A 14,649-nucleotide genomic window follows, 5' to 3' on the forward strand; every position below is an offset into this window, starting at 1 on the left:
CATTTCCCCCATCATTAGGTCCAAACTTTTCTATTTGTTTTGTATGGACTGGATGGAGGTAACCATGGAAAAGTAACACAAGGTGGAAACATTTTTAGTATGTGGGAAAGTTAAATTGCCACATTGTCCATTGAAATGAGACTCCAAATTCATCACCATCTCCATAATACCTCTTGGTACCTATTACGCCTGATAGATAATGACCTATTGCTCTTGACTTGAATGTTGCCTGAGTGGTGGGTTTTGCGGGGTTTCTTAGGGTGCACGGAGAGGGGGTGGGGATGTGTCAACATAACGTTATTTGTATTTCCTTTTATTTTCGTTGCTTTTTTCAACCTAGCTGGTCTGTGCATCTACTTGTTTTTATTTTGGTATCCTTGCACAATAACTACATATCTTGTTTTACGACATCATCTGCGTGATTTTAATTGTTATTTAAACTGTGCAACTTTACATCTTTATGTCTTTGGGTAAACTGTGATTCTGTATATCATATGGATGGATATTTCATGTTACCGTCCTCTTCAAGATATACTTTGTTGTGCTATGTACGGATTGTATATTCTCTACAATGCGTCAATAAAAATATTTTGAAAAATAAAAAGAAAACTAGGTGGGAGTCCTAGGAAAGAGCCTACACCATTCCTCCATATGGGAGGACAACACTGGGAAGGATGACAATGCTTTATCGAACAAATGGCTTCTGTCCCAGACATTGGGCACTTCCTGTTCTGCTAGTATGGGGGAGAACACATCTCAACAGATTGCTGCAGGGATCACTAGAGAAAGAAGATGAATAAAAGATTCTGAACCTTGGTAAACAGTCGCCACCACTGCCAGTGTCTCAGCTTAAGGTAGGCCGCGCAGTTTCGTTGCACCACCTTCAAAGCACTCATTTGTTGTTGCTTCTTTGCAAAGGCTCTGAAATAGAAGATTGTAAAGATCAATTCAACTTATTTATTTTCAGCTAGGAGATTTCATTAAAATTAGTAGACTAAAGCCCCGTATACATGTGGAGATTTCCCCAGAGATGTGTGCTGAGCGATCTAGCACGAACGCTCAGCACACATCTCTCCCCCGCTCAGCTCACAGCGCGATGTGTGCTGAGCGAGGGGGGCAGCCATTCCACCCAGCGGTGAAATGAGCGATGTGCTAGATTGAGCCTGCATGCAGGCCAATCTAGCACCGGCGATAGCGTCGTGCGGGGCCGCGTATTGCTATCGCTGGGGGGCATACACACGGAGAGATCCATGCTTAACTTCTAAGCACTCTAGTCAGATTGCTTAGAATTTAAGCACGGATCTTTCCATGTGTACCCCCTTTAGTTAAACAGACCCCAACTTAGCGCATACACATCAGTGTGCCATGCATGGGGCACACTGCACAAATGTCATTGGCATACTGGATCCCTATGTTAGATAGATGGTTGCTGAACCCAATAACTAATGGTACATTTTACTGTACAAAAGTTCCTCTACAGTACCTAACATGACACCACCACTGGACGTGACCAGGGCACATGGAATGCTCACTGGTATATTTATGTACAGTGTACAGGATGATACTGGGAAATTCATCCAGCCAGCAAAACAAAGCACATTGGGCCTGATTCAGATGGGGTTCCTTGGAAGCAGCAGTGATAGCGCTGTACGGTGATAAAGCAGGAGGCGTCTATTACAAGCAGACGCCTCCTGCTGCAGTAATGATCTGACCTGCATCGTATAACTCACTCACCATACAGCGGCGAGCGCCACTCATCGCAGAGGCCAGGAAATGTGCATGCAACAACGGAGATCCCTGGCCTTTTCCATCCCCTTAAACTACGGTGACACGCCTCCATTTTCAAAAATGGAGTCCGTCTCCGCCCCCTCCCCACCCTCCAAACAGCAGCAGACTGTCAATCACTGACAGTGTGCTGCCGCACTGCGTCACAGAAAGCGGTCGCGCAGAATGGATCCTGCGCATGTGCAAAGTAACGATAATCGTTACTTTGCGCATCAGGAAGCAACCGCATCTGAATAACCCCCATAGCACAGAGGAAGTAAACAAAATAAACTATTTGCAGCGACAGATACCCTGTGTTTGAATAAGTACAGTATGTAGCAGTCAGAGACAGCTGTCATACAGGTAGGGATGCCAACACTAATCACAGTAATGCATGCATGCCAACAGCGCCCAATCAGTCCCAGGCAGCATTCTAACTGCACCAGCTCATAAATAGCCACAATGAAAAAAATAAGAATTTACTTACCGATAATTCTATTTCTCGGAGTCCGTAATGGATGCTGGGGTTCCTGAAAGGACCATGGGGAATAGCGGCTCCGCAGGAGACAGGGCACAAAAGTAAAGCTTTTACAGGTCAGGTGGTGTGTACTGGCTCCTCCCCCTATGACCCTCCTCCAGACTCCAGTTAGGTACTGTGCCCGGACGAGCGTACACAATAAGGGAGGATTTTGAATCCCGGGTAAGACTCATACCAGCCACACCAATCACACCGTACAACTTGTGATCTAAACCCAGTTAACAGTATGATAACAGAGGAGCCTCTGAAAGATGGCTTCCTAAACAATAACCCGAATTAGTTAACAATAACTATGTACAAGTATTGCAGATAATCCGCACTTGGGATGGGCGCCCAGCATCCACTACGGACTCCGAGAAATAGAATTATCGGTAAGTAAATTCTTATTTTCTCTATCGTCCTAAGTGGATGCTGGGGTTCCTGAAAGGACCATGGGGATTATACCAAAGCTCCCAAACGGGTGGGAGAGTGCGGATGACTCTGCAGCACCGAATGAGAGAACTCCAGGTCCTCCTTTGCCAGGGTATCAAATTTGTAAAAATTTACAAACGTGTTCTCCCCTGACCACGTAGCTGCTCGGCAGAGTTGTAATGCCGAGACCCCTCGGGCAGCCGCCCAAGATGAGCCCACCTTCCTTGCGGAATGGGCCTTAACAGATTTAGGCTGTGGCAGGCCTGCCACAGAATGTACAAGTTGAATTTTGTTACAAAACCAACGAGCAATCGACTGCTTAGAAGCAGGTGCACCCAACTTGTTGGGTGCATACAGTATAAACAGCGAGTCAGATTTTCTGACTCCAGCCGTCCTTTAAATGTATATTTTTAAGGCTATGACAACGTCCAACAACTTGGAGTCCTTCAAGTCGTCTGTAGCCGCAGGCACTACCATAGGCTGGTTCAGGTGAAACGCTGATACCACCTTAGGGAGAAAATGCGGACGCGTCCGCAGCTCTGCCCTATGTCGAATGGAAAATTATATAAGGGCTTTTATAAGACAAAGCCGCCAGTTCAGATACTCTCCCGGCCGAAGCCAGGGCCAGTAACATAGTCACTTTCCATGTGAGATATTTCAAATCCACATTCTTTAGTGGTTCAAACCAATTGGATTTGAGGAAATCTAAAACTACATTTAGATCCCACGGTGCCACCTTAGGCACCACAGGAGGCTGTATATGCAGTACTCCTTTGATAAAAATCTGGACCTCAGGGACTGAGGCCAATTCTTTGTGGAAGAATATTGATAGGGCCGAAATTTGAACCTTAATAGATCCCAATTTGAGACCCATAGACAATCCTGATTGCAGGAAATGTAGGAAAACGACCCAGTTGAAATTCCTCCATCGGAGCACTCCGCTGCTCGCACCACGCAACATATTTTCGCCAAATACGGCGATAATGCTTCGCGGTGACTTCCTTCCTTGCCTTTATCAAGGTAGGAATGACTTCTTCTGGAATGCCTTTTCCTTTTAGGATCTGGCATTCAACGCCATGCCGTCAAACGCAGCCGCGGTAAGTCTTGAAAAAGACAAGGACCCTGCTGAAGCAGGTCTCTTCTCAGAAGTAGAGGCCACGGATCGTCCGTGACCATCTCTTGAAGTTCCGGGTACCAAGTCCTTCTTGGCCAATCCGGAGCCACTAGTCTTACTCCTCTTTGCCGTATAATCCTCAATACCTTTGGTATGAGAGGCAGAGGAGGAAACACATATACCGACTGCTACACCCAAGGTGTTACCAGCGCGTCCACAGCTATTGCCTGCGGATCTCTTGACCTGGCGCAATACCTGTCCAGTGTTTTGTTGAGGCGAGACGCCATCATGTCCACCATTGGTTTTACCCAACGGTTTAATAGCATGTGGAAAACTTCTGGATGAAGTCCCCACTCTCCCGGGTGAAGGTCGTGTCTGCTGAGGAAGTCTGCTTCCCAGTTGTCCACGCCCGGGATGAATACTGCTGACAGTGCTATCACGTGATTCTCCGCCCAGCGAAGGATCCTGGCAGCTTCTGCCATTGCCCTCCTGCTTCTTGTGCCGCCCTGTCTGTTTACATGGGCGACTGCCGTGATGTTGTCCGACTGGATCAACACCGGTCTTCCTTGAAGCAGAGGTTCCGCCTGGCTTAGAGCATTGTAGATTGCTCTTAGTTCCAGAATGCTTATGTGAAGAGACTTTTTCAGGCTCGACCACACTCCCTGGAAATTTCTTCCCTGTGTGACTGCTCCCCAGCCTCTCAGGCTGGCATCCGTGGTCACCAGGATCCAATCCTGCATGCCGAATCTGCGGCCCTCCAATAGATGAGCCTCCTGCAACCACCACAGAAGGGATACCCTTGTCCTCGGCGACAGGGTTATCCGCAGGTGCATCTGAAGATGCGACCCTGACCATTTGTCCAACAGATCCCTTTGCATGGAATCTGCCGAAAGGGATTGCTTCGTAAGAAGCTACCATTTTTTCCCAGGACTCTTGTGCATTGATGTACAGACACCTTTCCTGGTTTTAGGAGGTTCCTGACCAGGTCAGATAACTCCTTGGCTTTTTCTTCGGGAAGAAAAACCTTTTTCTGAACTGTGTCCAGAATCATCCCCAGGAACAGCAGACGAGTTGTCGGCATTAATTGGGATTTTGGAATATTCAGAATCCATCCGTGCTGCTTTAGCACCTCTTGAGATAGTGCTAAACCCATCTCTAGCTGTTCTCTGGACCTTGCCCTTATTAGGAGATCGTCCAAGTATGGGATAATTAATACGCCTTTTCTTCGAAGAAGAAATATTATCTCGGCCATTACCTTTGTAAAGACCCGAGGTGCCGTGGACAAACCAAACGGCAGCGTCTGAAACTGATAGTGACAGTTTTGTACAACGAACCTGAGGTACCCCTGGTGTGAGGGGTAATTGGAACGTGGAGATACGCATCCTTGATGTCCAAGGATACCATAAAGTCCCCGTCTTCCAGGTTCGCTATCACTGCTCTGAGTGACTCCATCTTGAACTTGAACTTCTTTATGTATAGGTTCAAGGACTTCAGATTTAGAATAGGCCTTACCGAGCCATCCGGCTTTGGTACCACAAATAGAGTGGAATAATACCCCTTCCCTTGTTGTAGAAGAGGTACCTTGACTATCACCTGCTGAGAATACAGCTTGTGAATGGCTTCCAAAACCGTCTCCCTTTCTGAGGGGGACGTTGGTAAAGCAGACTTCAGGAAACGGCGAGGTGGCTCTGTCTCTAATTTCAACCTGTACCCCTGAGATATTATCTGCAGGATCCAGGGATTTACCTGCGAGTGAGCCCACTGCGCGCTGTAATTATTGAGACGACCGCCTACCGCCCCCGAGTCCGCTTGCGAAGCCCCAGCGTCATGCTGAGGCTTTTGTAGAAGCCGGGGAGGGCTTCTGTTCCTGGGAAGGAGCTGCCTGTTGCTGTCTCTTCCCTCGTCCTCTGCCTCGTGGCAGATATGAATAGCCCTTTGCTCTCTTATTTTTAAAGGAACGAAAGGGCTGCGGTTGAAAGGTCGGTGCCTTTTTCTGTTGGGGAGTGACTTGAGGTAGAAAAGGTGGATTTCCCGGCCGTAGCCGTGGCCACCAAATCCGATAGACCGACCTCAAATAACTCCTCTACGCATCGCCTGTCCACTGTCGTGTCCATAAAGCTCTTCTGGCCGAAATGGACATAGCACTTACCCGTGATGCCAGTGTGCAGATATCTCTCTGTGCATCACGCATATAAAGAAATGCATCCTTTATTTGTTCTAACGACAGTAAAATATTGTCCCTGTCCAGGGTATCAATATTTTCGATCAGGGACTCTGACCAAACTACCCCAGCACTGCACATCCAGGCAGTCGCAATAGCTGGTCGTAGTATAACACCTGCATGTGTGTATATACCTTTTTGGATATTTTCCATCCTCCTATCTGATGGATCTTTAAGTGCGTCCGTCTCAGGAGAGGGTAACGCCACTTGTTTTGATAAGCGTGTTAGCGCTTTGTCCACCCTAGGAGGTGTTTCCCAGCGCTCCCTAACCTCTGGCGGGAAAGGGTATAAAGCCAATAACTTCTTTGAAATTAGCAGTTTTTTATCGGGGCACCCCACGCTTCATCACACACGTCATTTAATTCTTCTGATTCGGTAAAAACTACTGGTAGTTTTTTCACACCCCACATAATACCCTGTTTAGTGGTACCTGTAGTATCAGCTAAATGTAACATCTCCTTTATTGCCAAAATCATATAACGTGTGGCCCTACTGGAAAATACGGTTGATTCGTCACCTTCACCACCGGAATCAGTGCCTGTGTCTGGGTCTGTGTCGACCGACTGAGGCAAGGGACGTTTTACAGCCCCTGACGGTGTTTGAGGCGCCTGGACAGACACTAATTGAGTGTCCGGCCGCCTCATGTCGGCAAACGACTGCTTAAGCGAGTTGACGCTATCCCGTAATTCCACAAATAAAGGCATCCATTCTGGTGTCGACCCCCTAGGAGGTGACATCCTCATATTTGGCAATTGCTCCGCCTCCACACCAATAACGTCCTCATACATGTCGACACACACGTACCGACACACAGCAGACACACAGGGAATGCTCTATACGAAGACAGGACCCACTAGCCCTTTGGGGAGACAGAGGGAGAGTCTGCCAGCACACACCAAAAAGCGCTATATATGACAGGGATAGCCTTATGATTAAGTGCTCCCTTATAGCTGCTTTTATATTAATATATTGCCATTTATTCTGCCCCCCCTCTCTGTTATACCCTGTTTCTGTAGTGCAGTGCAGGGGAGAGACCTGGGAGCCTTCCTGACCAGCGGAGCTGTGACAGAAAATGGCGCCGTGTGCTGAGGAGATAGGCCCCGCCCCTTTTTCGGCGGGCTCGTCTCCCGCTATTTAGTACATTTAGGCAGGGGTAAATATCTCCATATAGCCTCTGGGGCTATATGTGAGGTATTTTTAGCCTTTTTAAAGGTTTTCATTTGCCTCCCAGGGCGCCCCCCCCCAGCGCCCTGCACCCTCAGTGACTGCCGTGTGAAGTGTGCTGAGAGGAAAATGGCGCACAGCTGCAGTGCTGTGCGCTACCTTAAGAAGACTGCAGGAGTCTTCAGCCGCCGATTCTGGACCTCTTCTTGCTTCAGCATCTGTGAGGGGGCCGGCGGCGTGGCTCCGGTGACCATCCAGGCTGTACCTGTGATCGTCCCTCTGGAGCTTCATGTCCAGTAGCCAAGAAGCCAATCCATCCTGCACGCAGGTGAGTTCACTTCTTCTCCCCTCTGTCCCTCGTTGCAGTGATCCTGTTGCCAGCAGGAATCACTGTAAAATAAAAAACCTAAGCTAAACTCTCTAAGCAGCTCTTTATGAGAGCCACCTAGAATTGCACCCTTCTCGGCCGGGCACAAAAATCTAACTGGAGTCTGGAGGAGGGTCATAGGGGGAGGAGCCAGTACACACCACCTGACCTGTAAAAGCTTTACTTTTGTGCCCTGTCTCCTGCGGAGCCGCTATTCCCCATGGTCCTTTCAGGAACCCCAGCATCCACTTAGGACGATAGAGAAAGGACAATTCCTATAGAAGCAATAATAGGAAATCAGACAACACACAATACAGAAATGTGCACAGGGGTCACAGAACATAACACACTTCAAATCACCTGGATATTCAAAGCTTAAAAGATAACTCAATTGAAAACTATAAATGATGTTTTGGGTACGGCTGAATGATTCCGAGAACGGAACAGTATCCATGGTAACTATGCTTTTATTTATAACACTATTCGAAATTAATATTTTGGTTATTGGTGGAGTTCCTTTTACATTTTGAGACATCCCTTTAATGACTACCATACCCCTGCAGTGCAGCACTATTACCTTCATTAGGCTTCTGTCTATTGCTGCTAGAGAATTGCAGCAACTCTGCTCAATGTAGCATGATGTGTGCTGTGTCTGTATGTCCGCAGCTCCGGTCTAAATGGTGCCACATTCACTACACACTTCCAGTCCCTAGTACCTTTATATCCTGAACAGTACAACCTCTAGCACCTCCTGTCAGATGGCATAGTCTAGTGGATCATTAATACAATTGTTAACTTCCAAGGAGCCACAAACTCTGCGGCACCGAACAGTCAGTTACAAGTCAAACAACCTAAGCGCTTAAAAAGAGAATAAGCACAGATGAGATTTATTAAGGAGGTGCAGACATGAGACAGGATAAAGATGGCGCTGCTACTGAGAGCTTACAGTCTAGAGAGGGAGAGAGAGAGGGCAATACTGAGACAACAGAAGCCAGTAGGACACGGGGCTGGTAGAGCATGCAAAAGGAGTATCAGGTGGGGGTAGGATAGGCTATAGTAAAGAGGTGGAATCTGGCAAAGCGACTGAAAGATAGAAGGCTGGGGAAGGGTCTAGGTGTTGTAATAGGCATATACAAGAAAACGTCAGGGAGCCAGGGGCCTGTGTGCACTGCACACTCTGCACCCACTGCAGAAACACCAATGACGTAGAGGGGTTAAGGTCATACTTTACTACTCTCCTGAAAGTTGCGGGAGATTTTTCAGGTAGTCCCCCGCACCCCCAGAAGAGTGGAAAACATGCATGGTCTTTTTAATCTTCACAGTACCACAAATTACAATTTAAAGATATAATAAAATGTAACCATGTGCCAAGCATGGCCTAGTCTACCATGTATAATATGAATATATAACGGCTGAGGAAAGTCTCCCTTGCTAGGAGTGTCTCCCGGTACTCACTTCCTGGCTAGGTATCCACGGGCCGCAGCCTGGAAGAGCACAATGATATCTGTGATTTTCAGATCTCTCTCTTCTTCCAGATGGGCTAACACCCCAGCTCGGAAGAAGATCTTACTCTGTCCTATGCGGTATAGATTGGGATCTAATTCCAAAGCCTTGATCTGGGATAAAAAGTAAAAATAAAAGAGAGAGGAAAACATATTATAAGAAAATTGTTTTAATTACAATATATTTTTTTAATTCCACTTTTCAAAGAATTTACCAAAAACCTTTACATTGTAGCAAATAAAAGACTGAACTACAAACAACCATACCACTTGATCACTGATTAATTACATTTAAACAATGTATTGTAGTATTAATAGTTTAAAAGGAATGTTTTTAAAATTATTTCTGTATTATTTGGTATATTGGCCCTATATACATATGTCTACTGATGTCAAATTATTAATCAGCTTCTATTCTTGTTGTTACTCTTGTCCACTATGGGGGTAATTCCAAGTTGATCGCAGCAGGACATTTTTTAGCAGTTGGGCAAAACCATGAGTACTGCAGGGGGGGCAGATATAACATTTGCAGAGAGAGTTAGATTTGGGTGGGTTATATTGTTTCTGTGCAGGGTAAATCCTGGCTGCTTTATCTTTACACTGCAATTTAGATTGCAGATTGAACTCACCACACCCAAATCTAACTCTCTCTGCACATGTTATATCTGCCCCCCTGCAGTGCACATGGTTTTGCCCAACTGCTAAAAAATGTCCTGCTGCGATCAACTTGGAATTACCCCCTATGTTACCTAATACCATACTACAGGAAAGAGCATTTGCACACAGAGCTGCTGATAAGTCTTTCAGTCTATCTTTGTAATGTTGTCAAATGCACAATACCATTACTGAATGAGAAAACAATAATGAAAATTATTAAACAGATGTCTCAGAGTTGTTTCACTAATTCTAATGTCACCTAGAGAACATCTTGTGCTGCACATATACAATGAATACTACTGTGTAAGAGGTGAGCATGTCCAAAATCTTGTCCAGGGGGCCTGAATGAACACGTAACAAAACATGTGGTCCATTAAAAACATGGAAAATTAAATTGTTGCTCACAGAACTGTTACAGGGCGGATAAATGGGAATCATAAGATAATTGGTCACAGTTACAAACAAAGGAAGAATACACCAGTACAGGAATTAATTAATTTGAAAATTGGCAATCATTAAATTACAATGCAAGGGCATAAAACTTAACATACTGTGGCCGGTATTCAAATGATATATCACGCCCAATCTACTTTCTAAAGTGATCCCCATTATCGCGCATATTGCGCTCACAGTAATCAGGTTTAGCTGCGTAAAGGATTGTGCGCTCTCGCTACTCCAGGGGTAGCAAGCTGAAATGATTATACCACACCCGTCAGCAGAAACAGAACGGGTGTGAAAAGAATTGAATACCGTCCAGTATGTTTTAGGAACTTATTCATATTTATAACAAATATTTGATATGGTTGATGTATTTGATAAAGTGCAACTTTTAAGGAAGTCCACTCAATAATGCAATAGGTGGACACTGCAGTAAATCAGTTGTAGCGTTCCTTTTGAGAAAATAACTTGACAACAGAAAACTACAGCTTTCACTCAACAGCAGAGCAAATGTCACAGAATGTCAAATATGTCCTGTACTGTTAAAGTATATAAACTTGAGTATATATACTTGTGAAAGGTATTATCAGCTCTCTCATAATAAACATTGTGAGTTTTAGGATAGGTGGTAATTTTAACTAGGAAATAAATACCTCCTCTACAGCATGCTTTATAATGTAGATTGATTGTTTGTGAAAACAATTAAAAATAGCTTACCATTATAGCACAAGCTTGTTTGCCATCCATAAATCCTTTTGGGATAGCATTTGGAGTAAGAATCTCATATCTGTATTTAAAAGCAGATTTTATTGCCTGTTAGTTTCAAAGTAATCTTACATGTACTAAATGTTTTGCTTTTGGTACATCAAATACAGAAGATGAATTTAATACTAATGACTGAGATACAGGTTATTAAGAAGCAGCCTGCAACATACTGTTTGCCATCTTTTTTGTTGGTACACAACCCGGTCGGACACAGAGGAACAATATCACAGGTGCCATTACTATTTGCTAGGGAGATACTGTGGCCAAGATTTTGGCTATTTGGTCATCTATTGATAGACCCACAACAGCTTAAAATGTTCTAATTCTTGGCAGTTTAAAAACGTCTATCGTCCAATTAATAGTAAAATAATCCACAAACATTGTTATTTTCCTACTCCCCTATGGCTGAAACACAACTTGAAAATGTTAACTTCTCTGAATGCTCTAAGGCAGGCATGTCCAAACTGCGGCCCTCCAGCTGTTGTGAAACTACATATCCCAGCATGCCCTGACACAGTTTTGCTGTCAGTGAATGCTGAAGCTGTGTCAGGGCATGCTGGGATGTGTAGTTTCTCAACAGCTGGAGGGCCGCAGTTTGGACATGCCTGCTCTAAGGCTACCTGTTTAGCAGATATCTGCAAGACTGCCGGCCTGACAATGCAGTGACTTGCAAAGGATTGATATAATCTCTGCCGACAGAGTGACTGATGATCCCGTTCTGCTTCCCTATGGGGGGAGGTGGGAGTCCCCTGTCTAGTATTGTATTAAAATTGTATTAATCGTATCTGGTCCGAATGTCGCCAGTGACAGCCTTGACATCCATATCGTCACCACTGCTTCGACATTCGAATGTGGACATAGTTGAAACTGTCAATGTGTATCATATCAACACAACCACCAATTGGACAGTCGTCCTTGTTGATATCCCCCATCCACCCTCGCCCCCCACTTCTGACTAGCAGCGAAATGTTTTTACTGATGTGACTTAAACATGCCCCTACCTTTGTTTGAACTCCTGGAAGATTATTCGATTTGGAAAACCCTGCCTGCAAATTCGGATTCCTTCTAGTACTCCATTACAGCGTAACTGGTCGAGGACTAGGTGAGGTTCCAGTTTTCCAGCCTAATCAACCAAGATGATAAAAAAAAATATTAATTGATACATTACATATTATAGTTTTTTATTAACAGCAAACCATGTATTTATAGTATGTACCTCAGAAATGATGTATTCCGTGTTTATGAATACACATAAATGTCTATAGAGCACATACATGAAAATGATCTTTTATTTAATTATGTTAAGATGCATTATATGAACTTCGATTTATGTATGTTGGACAGGAAGAGAATGTAATGTAATGTGAAAGTTATAGATGGTATATACAGTACAACGTTTCTGAAAATGATCTTACTTTCTTTTCATGGTTGGGAATGATGCAGCGGACAAAGTTTGGGTTGGTGTTCCTCAGTGTGGACATCAACTTGGACAGAGACTCTTTATACAGTTGTCCAACTGTGCGGAACATTCCTTTCTTTGTCTTGTATGATGACCCAAATGACATTTCGGCCATTCCACTCATTTGGTCAAGCCCAACAATTCTATCAACTGAGGGCAAGAAAAATCAGTATCATATGTTTTGATATCTGCATTGGCCGTAATTAAAAAAAACAAAAAAACAATTGGGCAACAATTTAAAAGACCTTTACAAAAAAAAAAGATTACTGGCTGTTGCAGGATAATTGCAATGGCAACAATGACTTATTAATTGTATTCGGTGTATTAAAACAACATAGGTACAGTATGTTGGTGTAAGTAAAACACAATTGTATATTATTATAATGAATTTAGGAGAAATGATAAGTTACAAAATGAGACTTCTCCTGATTTAAAATAAGAATTTACTTACCGATAATTCTATTTCTCGGAGTCCGTAGTGGATGCTGGGGTTCCTGAAAGGACCATGGGGAATAGCGGCTCCGCAGGAGACAGGGCACAAAAAGTAAAGCTTTAGGATCAGGTGGTGTGCACTGGCTCCTCCCCCTATGATCCTCCTCCAAGCCAGTTAGGTACTGTGCCCGGACGAGCGTACACAATAAGGGAGGAATTTTGAATCCCGGGTAAGACTCATACCAGCCACACCAATCACACCGTACAACTTGTGATCTAAACCCAGTTAACAGTATGATAACAGCGGAGCCTCTGAAAAGATGGCTCACAACAATAATAACCCGATTTTTGTAACCATGTACAAGTATTGCAGATAATCCGCACTTGGGATGGGCGCCCAGCATCCACTACGGACTCCGAGAAATAGAATTATCGGTAAGTAAATTCTTATTTTCTCTATCGTCCTAGTGGATGCTGGGGTTCCTGAAAGGACCATGGGGATTATACCAAAGCTCCCAAACGGGCGGGAGAGTGCGGATGACTCTGCAGCACCGAATGAGAGAACTCCAGGTCCTCTTTCGCCAGGATATCAAATTTGTAGAATTTTACAAACGTGTTCTCCCCTGACCACGTAGCTGCTCGGCAGCGTTGTAATGCCGAGACCTCTCGGGCAGCCGCCCAAGATGAGCCCACCTTCCTTGTGGAATGGGCCTTAACCGATTTAGACTGTGGCAGGCCTGCCTCAGAATGTGCAAGTTGAATTGTGGTACAAATCCAACGAGCAATCGACTGCTCAGAAGCAGGCGCACCCAACTTGTTGGGTGCATACAGTATAAACAGCGAGTCAGATTTTCTGACTCCAGCTGTCCTGGAATATATTTTCAGGGCCCTGACAACTTCTAGCAACTTGGAGTCCTCCAAGTCCCTAGTAGGTGCAAGGCACCACAATAAGCTGGTTCAGGTGAAACACTGACACCACCTTAGGGAGAGAACTGGGGACGAGTCCGCAGCTCTGCCCTGTCCGAATGGACAAACAGATATGGGCTTTTTTGAGAAAAAACCACCAATTTGACACTCGCCTGGTCCAGGCCAGGGCCAAGAGCATGATCACTTTTTATGTGAGATGCTGCAAATCCACATATTTGACTGGTTTTAAACCAATGTGATTTGAGAAATCCCAGAACTACGTTGAGAACCCACAGTGCCACTGGAGGCACAAAAAAGGGGTTTGTATATGCAATACTCCCTTGACAAACTTCTGGACTTCAGGAACTGAAGCCAATTTTTTCTGGAAGAAAATTTACAGGGCCGAATTTGAACCTTAATGGACCCCAATTTGAGGCCCATAGACACTCCTGTTTGCAGGAAATGCAGGAAACGACCGAGTTGAAATTTCTTTGTGGGGCCTTCCTGGCCTCACACCACGCAACAAATTTTCGCCACACGTGGTGATAATGTTGTGCGGTCACCTCCTTTCTGGCTTTGACCAGGGTAGGAATGACCTCTTCCGGAATGCCTTTTTTCCCTTAGGATCCGGCTTTCCATCGCCATGCCGACAAACGCAGCTGCGGTAAGTCTTGGAACAGACATGGTACTTGCTGAAGCAAGTCCCTTCTTAGCGGCAGAGGCCATAAGACCTCTGTAAGCATCTCTTGAAGTTCCGGGTACCAAGTCCTTCTTGGCCAATCCGGAGCCATGAGTATAGTTCTTACTCCTCTACGTCTTATAATTCTCAGCACCTTAGGTATGAGAAGCAGAGGAGGGAACACATACACCGACTGGTACACCCACGGTGTTACCAGAACGTCCACATCTAT

At 44.9% G+C, this 14,649-nt stretch overlaps 1 protein-coding gene across 1 annotated transcript in view; it reads right to left on the reverse strand.

The window, feature by feature from the left end:
• Positions 1–14,649, reverse strand: part of LOC134965221 (myosin-10-like) — a 347,571-nt gene that overhangs the window by 25,876 nt on the left and 307,046 nt on the right. Inside the window, exons 18-22 of the mRNA XM_063941726.1 lie at positions 12,357–12,550; positions 11,943–12,064; positions 10,894–10,963; positions 9,035–9,195; positions 813–921 (exon numbers count right to left, since the gene is read on the reverse strand). Coding sequence (XP_063797796.1) covers positions 813–921; positions 9,035–9,195; positions 10,894–10,963; positions 11,943–12,064; positions 12,357–12,550 — 656 coding nt within the window. The remainder of the gene's footprint in view (positions 1–812; positions 922–9,034; positions 9,196–10,893; positions 10,964–11,942; positions 12,065–12,356; positions 12,551–14,649) is intronic.

Source organism: Pseudophryne corroboree, chromosome 10 (assembly GCF_028390025.1).
Source record: "Pseudophryne corroboree isolate aPseCor3 chromosome 10, aPseCor3.hap2, whole genome shotgun sequence".
In the NCBI taxonomy this organism is placed as follows: Eukaryota; Metazoa; Chordata; class Amphibia; order Anura; family Myobatrachidae; genus Pseudophryne; species Pseudophryne corroboree.